The sequence below is a fragment of the Doryrhamphus excisus genome, chromosome 15 (assembly GCF_030265055.1).
Source record: "Doryrhamphus excisus isolate RoL2022-K1 chromosome 15, RoL_Dexc_1.0, whole genome shotgun sequence".
Lineage (NCBI taxonomy): Eukaryota > Metazoa > Chordata > Actinopteri > Syngnathiformes > Syngnathidae > Doryrhamphus > Doryrhamphus excisus.
In genome coordinates this window covers 13,078,410-13,087,578 of record NC_080480.1, presented here as the reverse complement: position 1 = coordinate 13,087,578, position 9,169 = coordinate 13,078,410, and the positions used below count along the sequence as shown (strand labels likewise).

Sequence of the window (9,169 nt, the reverse complement as noted above, 5' to 3'; positions counted from 1 at the left end):
AAGTCTCAGATGTCTCTTGCATTCTTGTGCGATAACATCATTTAGATGTCAATAAGTCTCCAAGTTCCACAATAGTGTATTGTCCAAAATATGATGGGCGAGCTCATCTAGCTAAGGGGCGGGTCAGAGGGCGGTAACATGTTCATCCATGATGTCATGACAGAGTGACTGAAAAATGAGAAATGATACATTTTTTCATGTTTGGTGCTGGGCTGCACGGCGTCTGAGTGGTTAGCATGCAGGCCTCACAGCTAGGAGACCTGAGTTCAATTCCACCCTCGACCATCTCTGTTTGGAGTTTGTATGTTCTCCCTGTGCATGCGTGGGTTTTCTCCGGGTACTCCGGTTTCCTCCCACATTCCAAAAACATGCTAGGCTAATTGCCGACTCCAAATTGTCCATAGGTATGAATGTGAGTGTGAATGGTTGTTTGTCTATATGTGCCCTGTGATTGGCTGGTGACCAGTCCAGGGTGTACCCCGCCTCTCGCCCGAAGACAGCTGGGATAGGCTCCAGCACCCCCCGCGACCCTCGTGAGGAAACGCGGTAGAAAATGAATGAATGAATTGTGCTGAGCTGCACGGGGTATGAGTGGTTAGCACTCAGGCCTCACAGCTAGGAGACCTGAGTTCAATTTCACCCTCAACCATCTCTGTGTGGAGTTTGTATGTTCTCCCTGTGCATGCGTGGGTTTTCTCCGGGTACTCCGGTTTCCTCCCACATTCCAAAAACATGCTAGGTTAATTGGCGACTCCAAATTGTCCATAGGTATGAATGTGAGTGTGAATGGTTGTTTGTCTATATGTGCCCTGTGATTGGCTGGCCACCAGTCCAGGGTGTACGCCGCCTCTTGCCTGAAGACAGCTGGGATAGGCTCCAGCATCCCTCACGATAAGTGGTAGAAAATGAATGAATGAATTAATGAATGTCCCATAATAGCCTTGATGCTGGAATTTAAACAGTGATTTTTAGTAAACAAGCTCGACTGGGCACACAGCTTTTTGTGTGTCTGTAGCTTTAATACTAATGAGGTGATGAAGCCTAGCCCTTCAAAATAGAGTGTTTGACCACTAAAAAGTAGAAGAATAGATTTTTGTCATGTTTGGTGTTGATAAGCAGGGACACACATTAGCGTCCATGTTATATATCCCATACATAACATGAAGGAGTGAGACATAAGGACACGAATGATAGCAATACTAGCATGAAGCAAAACCAAAATATGAAACTTACATCGCCCATGTTAGCTGACTGAGGTGAAGGCTTGATCCGTGTGGTCGGGCTTGTGTTCATCCAATGATGATTCGTTCCTTGAAGAAGCATTCTCCATGTACTGTTGAAAGAGAGCGGCACACAATGGGATACTTACGTGTATTTCCCCACACAGTAATGGGGTTCTTCCTTGGTTCATGTCTTCCACACATGGTAGCAGAAAGCAGAACAGTTCAGCATGGAAAGCTTTTATTTTGGAGGCCTCAACGCCCTCTTGAGTGACTTACTTCTATGGCACGGGTACACAATCTATCAAAACAACAGTAGAGCATCTGAAATAAGAAGCAAAGTTCAGTTCGCTTGGCCACGCTTCACCTCAGAATGAAAAACCTTAAAAAAGGCGTCGTTGACAGCCGCCGACTGATTCAGTTTCTGTCTGACCAACTGGGCCTCCTGCCGCCTGGCTTGGCGGGCGTCCTCCATGTACATGTGGAAGCGCTCTTCGTGTAGTTCCTCCATCTTCTGGGCCGCCGCTGACATTTCCTCCAGAGCCTTTCTCTTTCTGGAAGGCATATGAAGAAGGCGAGGGCTGCACTGGGTTGACGGTCCCGGTTCTGCAGGATCTGGGGTTGTGCAAGGCGAACTGCTCGGTGAGGTTAGTATCTCGCCGGAACCGACAGAGATGAGCTGTTCGCTGTTGTCGCAGGGGGAGTCCAGGTTTTCAACTGAAAAAGTTGGGATAAAACACCACGTGTGGAGCAAAGTGACTCATGGGTGGTGGAGCTACAGAATTTGTTTTCAGATGCGTAGCAAAGCCTGCTTTATTTATTAATAATGGTAATGATATTATTTCATTTGAACATACATCAGATTACAATTGAGTGCATCCCATAATCAGTTCACAATTCCACATGTCCGAAAGGAGTAGGAAGAAGCAAAGCTTATTAAATCCTACCCCTCCATCTGGTACTTTTACAAACAGTAACTGTTACATTTGTTCACTTCCTGCATTTCTAAAATAATTTAAGTTTTTTGTTTAAATTAAATTAAATTAAATTAATTTTGGACTGTTGGTCCAAACTGGACTGTGGTGCACACAATATGGTATTGTGTGTGTTATGACAATTTATGTATTCATATTCCATCAGTAAGTAAAAAATTTATTAATTTAGTATGTAAATTAAATTAAACTCAATTTAAAGTTTAAATTTTTTCCATTTTATTTATTTATTTTTATCACGTACCAAAGTACGAGGTGATATGACCATCCAATGACATAATGGGTACCATAGTAAGTGTCAATATAGTGATATGTATAGCACATCATGACTGGTTCAAGACTCTTCATCCTTGTATTTAGCAAACATCAACTGCTTGTATTGTTTCTTGAATTGGCTCATCGTTGTGCATTGTTTGAGGGTCTTACTCAATCCATTCCATAGTTTGATTCCACATACTGAAATGCTATGGCTTTTTAACGTAGTCCTAGCATATAAGTGTTTCAAATGTAGTTCTTCCTGAGATCATATTTCTCCTCTCTTGTAGAGAAGTATTGGATGACATTTTTAGGTAATTGGTTATTTTTAGCCTTATGCATTATTTTAGCTGTTTGAAGATGAACTATATCAGCAAGTTGAAGTATTTGTGATTTTAGAAATAAGGAGTTAGTATGTTCTCTGTAGGCGGCATTATGAATTATCCTTACTGACCTTTTTTGCAGTACATTTAGCGAGTGAAGATTGCTTTTATAGTTATTACCGCATATTTCCACACAATAAGTAAGATATAGTAGAACCAGGGAGCAATAAAGAGTGTGGAGTGATTTCTGATTGATTTTTTTTTTTTTCAAAGCTGCCCTGTGAAGTGGTGGGCGTATACCCACAATGGGCCCACAAAAAGTAGCGATAATTAAAGTAAATTCAGCTTCAGTTAGCCATCCAATTTGATTTTGTCACACAATTTGTGTTTTGCTTACATTTTCATCACAAAATTACCAAACTTGATGCCACACAACACAGGAAAGTCTCAATTAAACATATAAGACATGTACTATAACTACTAATTGATAGTGCAGGTAGATTACATACCGACAGATTCCATCATGGCCTCCAGCAGAGAAGTGGTGGTACGCATGTGTCCCGCCCTCCTCTCAATGGCCGGCCTGCGGCCATATATGGCGTCCACCAGGTCGAACCACCTCCACGCCTTTTGTCTGTTCTGCTCTTTGATCTTTCTGTATTCGCACCGCAGCTTCTTGCATTTCATCTGGCACTGCCCGCACGTCCGGTGGAAGCCCTCGGCGGCCATCCTTTGCGAGACCAGCTGGAAGACTTTCCTGTTGCGCACCGCGCCAACGAGATCCCGCTGCACCTCGTCTTCGGCGAGGATGCCGAGGAAGGTCTGTACCTCGCGGATAGTCCACGGTGTGCTGTTGTGGGCTGATATTTTACAGAAAAAAAAAACATGAACTACATTGAATTCTCTCTCGGTTATTTACTCGGGGTGTAACGGTATTCTTAATCTTTTTTTTTTTTTTTTTTTTAATCGGCACAGTTGTGTACCGAATTCCCACACGGAACACATTAATTGAGGAAGGAAAGAAGTACAACTATCCAAAGTCACATGTCTACAATGCGGGGTCCATTTTGGTTTTATTTTATTTTGTAAAAAGCTAACAAAGAGACATTTTGTACGTATTTTTAGTCAGCTCTAGGTTCGCATTATTAACTCCAATCCACTTTATTTCTATTGCTATTGTTTATAAACAGTTTCCAAGGTGCTGCAGAAAATTATACATACAATAAATAATAATCACTAATTACTGAAATAAAGACAGTAAAAATGTAAGCAAGGTGGGTTAACTACTGAACAAGAATGCGACCACGGAAAACTCACATGTAGCAAACATCGAACATTTACATAGTATACCCAACCTACAATTGTGTCGCCATTTTTGCCAAGTGAAGGCGGCGGCACTTATGGCACATGCATAAATCTCATAATTTCGACTTTTTATCTTATAATTACAAATTTATCTCAATTTCGACTTTCTCATAATTACGACTTTTCATTCATTCATTCATTTTCTACCACTTATCCTCACAAGGGTCGTGGGGGTGCTGGAGCCTATCCCAGCTGTCTTCGGGCGAGAGGCGGGGTACACCCTGGACTGGTGGCCAGCCAATCACAGGGCACATATAGACAAACAACCATTCACACTCACATTCATACCTATGGAACTCACTGCGACATAGGGAAAGAGTGAGCTAGGAAGTCAACCAATGTTTTACTTTATTTTAGTTTTATTATACTCCTCCAACTAATAGGAAAACCTGGTTTGAAATTTGAGAACTGTTTCCAGCTTTTCCTTTTCGCTAGCCAATCATAGGGCACATATACAGTCCCTGACAAAAGTCTTGTCGCTTATCCAAGTTGTAGGAACAACAAATAATAACTTGACTTGTAGTTGCTCAATTGGAATCAGAAATGACTTATATGAAAGGCAAAGCCCTCTAGATTATGCTTTTTTTATCAAAATAAAGTTTTGTACCATTCATTGAGTTTTATCATTTAATTAGGACATAAAGGTCAGATTTTGCTTGGACAAAAGTCTTGTCGCATACAAAAAAATGTAGAAATAATACATATACTTAATGTTGAATACACAAATGTGCTACAATAACATCAGAACATAAAGTCATTGTACCTTGGAAAAAAGAATTAATATTGTGTATGGCTTCCATGAGCTTGGAGGACTGCATCCATACGTCTTGGCAATGACTCAAATAACTCATCTGGAATGGCCAAGAAAGCAGTCTTGCAGGACTCCCAGAGTTCATCAGGATTTTTTGGCTTCATCTTCCAAGCCTCCTCCTTCATCTTACCCCAGACATGCTCAATAATGTTCATGTCTGGCGACTGGGCTGGCCAATCCTGGAGCACCTTGACCTTCTTGGCTTTCAGGAACTTGGATGTGGAGGCTGAAGTATGAGAAGGAGCGCCATCCTGCTGCAGAATTTGCCCTTTCTTGTGGTTTGGAATGTAATGGGCAGCGAGAATTTCTTGATATTTCAGGCTGTTGATGTTGCCATCAACAGCCAACAAAAAAATCGTGTTGCATTTGCCAAGGCCCACAGCTTGCAGAAAGGATGGACAGTGGAAAAGTGGCAGAAGGTTGATTTTTCTGATGAATCATCCATTGAACTGCATCCCAATCGCCGCAAATACTGCAGAAGACCTGTTGGAACCCGCATGGACCCAAGATTCACCCAGAAAACAGTCAAGTTTGGTGGAGGAAAAATCATGGTTTGGGGATACATCCAGTATGGGGGTGTGCGACAGATCTGCAGAGTGGATGAGAAGCGCTCCTTCTCATACTTCAGCCTCCACATCCAAGTTCCTGAAAGCCAAGAAGGTCAAGGTGCTCCAGGATTGGCCAGCCCAGTCGCCAGACATGAACATTATTGAGCATGTCTGGTAAGATGAAGGAGGAGGCTTGGAAGATGAAGCCAAAAAATCCTGATGAACTCTGGGAGTCCTGCAAGACTGCTTTCTTGGCCATTCCAGATGAGTTATTTGAGTCATTGCCAAGACGTATGGATGCAGTCCTCCAAGCTCATGGAAGCCATACACAATATTAATTCTTTTTTCCAAGGTACAATGACTTTATGTTCTGATGTTATTGTAGCACATTTGTGTATTCAACATTAAGTATATGTATTATTTCTACATTTTTTTGTATGCGACAAGACTTTTGTCCAAGCAAAATCTGACCTTTATGTCCTAATTAAATGATAAAACTCAATGAATGGTACAAAACTTTATTTTGATAAAAAAAGCATAATCTAGAGGGCTTTGCCTTTCATATAAGTCATTTCTGATTCCAATTGAGCAACTACAAGTCAAGTTATTATTTGTTGTTCCTACAACTTGGATAAGCGACAAGACTTTTGTCAGGGACTGTAGACAAACAACCATTCACACTCACATTCATACCTATGGACAATTTGGAGTCGCCAATTAACCTAGCATGTTTTTGGAATGTGGGAGGAAACCGGAGTACCCGGAGAAAACCCACCCATGCACGGGGAGAACATGCAGAGAGGAGCAGGAGAACTCCACACAGAGATGGCCAAGGGTGGAATTGAACTCGGGTTTCCTAGCTGTGAGGCCTGTGCAGCATAATTACAACTTATCTCTTAATTACAACTTTTGATCTCAATTTTGACTTTTTAAACTCATAATTTCGACTTTTTAAGCTCATAATTTCGACTTTTCATCTCATAATTCTGACTTACCATTGAGATAACTTTTTTTTCAGTCGTGGTAACAAGCTTTTTGTTTAATTGAATCCCCCACCCAAATAAAAAAAGAAGCCCCCACACCACAGGGACACCCCTGTTCTATTTATTTGAGTAATTTTACTAATCAGTTTTTTATTCCCTTACTGTAGTGAAAATGAACCAAAGTGTGACCATAAAAAAAACAAGTTATGCTTATGTACCGTTACACCCCTCTTATGTACATTTGTCCCATTAAATTCCCATTGAGATGATTCACTGGTGAGCCAATAAACAAAAGACAGTGAGGCTAGCTCCACCCTACCACGAGTGTCTCCCACTACTGTGTTTGATTCCCCAACCAAAGACCCCAATTTTTGACAGTAGAAACGCCCAAAATGTAAACTGAATCCAACAACACTGCAGCAGTTTCATGCTCCTCCAAGACCACACATTACTAGCACCTAATAACTACGATAATTATTCTTAGTACGTGTAATACCATCATAATGAAGTCTCTTCCTTAGGAGTTTTTCCTTGCTTCCGTCGCCAAAGTTTCTTGTATGGGTTTCAATTGGTGTGTAAGGAGCATAGTTTTAGACCTGCTACATATGGAAAGAGCTTTGAGGTCATGTTTGTCGTGAATTGGAGGCTTTTTTTTTAATCAATAAAACATACATGAGTAGTTCACTTACCTTCTTGACAGAGCGTTTCCTGTTGGAAGCTGTCGGCGGCGTCCTCCAAATAATCCTCGACTTTGACCTGAATCACGTCCATTTGTTCAGAACCGGGCATCAAAACCTGCAAAATGTGCGGAACCGAGGTGACAAAAATGATTTGCATCATCTTACGGCACAGTGTATATTTTCTCACTTGGGATATGTCGTGGTTGTGGCAATCCACACTACTGATGTCCTTTACGAACAGCTTCCTTCCGTCGGGTGTAACTCGTACTTTGATGGTGAATGGACAGCGTTTTAAGGCGGGGCTAGAAAAAATGGAAGACATAAGTTAAAAACTACAATTGTGCTAATTATTATACTTATAGCATGTAGAGTCAAATTAAGAAACGTACTGATTAAAGAATTATATAGCAGTATGCTAATGTGAAATAGAATAGTCCTACCTAGACCGCCCTAACTCAACTGATAGGGCAGGGAAGTCCTACCTAGTCTTTATGCATGAACTGATGAGAGGGAACCTCACTATTTATCATGCTATCTATGTATGCATTATTTATTGTTTTCTTTCTCTTTTAGAGAACATAAGTCCTCCAACTCCACAGTGGTCGAGTGGATAGCGCGCAGACCTCACAGCTAGGAGACCAGGGTTCAATTCCACCCTCGGCCATCTCTGTGTGGAGTTTGCATGTTCTCCCCGTGCATGTGTGGGTTTTCTCCGGGTACCTTTACCGGTACATTCCAAAAACATGCTAGGTTAATTGGCGACTCCAAATTGTCCATAGGTATGAATGTGAGTGTGAATGGTTGTTTGTCTATATGTGCCTGGGTGTACCCCTGGGATAGGCTCCAGCAACCCTCGTTGAATGAATGAATGAGTCCTCCAACTCCTTTCCAGACATGTTGAATTGAGCCAAAATACATTCTGGACTCTTTGCTGCATGACTTACCCTCTGCTACCGTGAGTGCAAGCAAAGTCCAGCTCGGCGAAAACTAAATCCCGACTGTACGATTTCTTCCTCGCCCGCTTTGTGGCATTCTCCACGCTCCTGGAACTACGCTTATAGAGCTCCACCAAATTGGACTTTTGCCAGCGTTCAACAGCCTCCGAAAGAGACTCGAAACTCCAAAACTCTGCGCCTTTCTCCAGCTCTGTTGAGTCGCTTGAAGAAAAACCAAAGTCCAAAGGCATGGACATATCCATATCCTGCAAAAGGGGTAGGAAGACATTAGCTGTGTAAATATGTATCAGAGATACTCGGAAACTCACATCGTCCACTTGATGAGATGTTGTGGTGTTTCTCATTTGACTGCCATGGAACCTTTCTTTCCACAAGTTAAGGCACCAGTCTTTTCCAAAGACTCCCTCTATGACAGGAGCCTCAGACTCTGAGAAGGTAAGGACACAATCAGACACAATAGTGAAGATTAGGTACACTTCTACATTTGCAAATGCATATTGTGTGACGCTGCTGGATATCATTAGAGCGGAGCTAATGATATGTCCTACACTGCAAAATAAACACAAACGTACCATCAGTTCCGATGTCCATGTAGGCAGCTGTCTGGATGGCGACCGTTCGGTGACTTTTACCCAGTTTCCGGGCGTCACATCTGGCGGCCGTCAGTTCGCACTCCAGCTCGTCAACCTTCTCCGTCAGGGCCGAGTTAAGAGTCTGGAGCCGAGACAACTCCAAGCGCAGCTCCACCGTGTCGTCATCCACCGCCTTGCACAGCTGAGACAGGGCGGATGTAGCCATCGCCTCCATTATGGAGGAGAGCTTTGACTGTAGGGAAACACTAAACGCCATTGCGCGTATAGACTCTAACACTTAATTCTCCACCAAATTATGTTTTTATCGAAACATAAGATATGGCAAATTTGACTACTTACATCAACTCAAGTATCAAACTCAAAACAAAACCGGTTCGGCTATTGAAGCCTACAAGCCTTCAATGTTAGCATTGTGAATATAGCCGGGGACGTACTTCCGGTAG

The 9,169-nt window shown here is 42.2% G+C and overlaps 1 protein-coding gene across 1 annotated transcript; it reads right to left on the bottom strand.

The window, feature by feature from the left end:
* Positions 1–609: 609 nt before the first annotated feature.
* On the bottom strand, positions 610–9,150 carry LOC131103761 (uncharacterized). The gene is made up of 7 exons (XM_058050279.1): positions 8,706–9,150; positions 8,442–8,560; positions 8,122–8,378; positions 7,365–7,479; positions 7,187–7,292; positions 3,300–3,650; positions 610–1,937 (listed from the first exon to the last, which is right to left on the bottom strand). The coding sequence occupies exons 1-7, from the start codon at positions 8,980–8,982 to the stop codon at positions 1,564–1,566; spliced, it is 1,599 nt and encodes a 532-aa protein (XP_057906262.1). The 5' UTR covers positions 8,983–9,150; the 3' UTR covers positions 610–1,563.
* Positions 9,151–9,169: the final 19 nt, after the last annotated feature.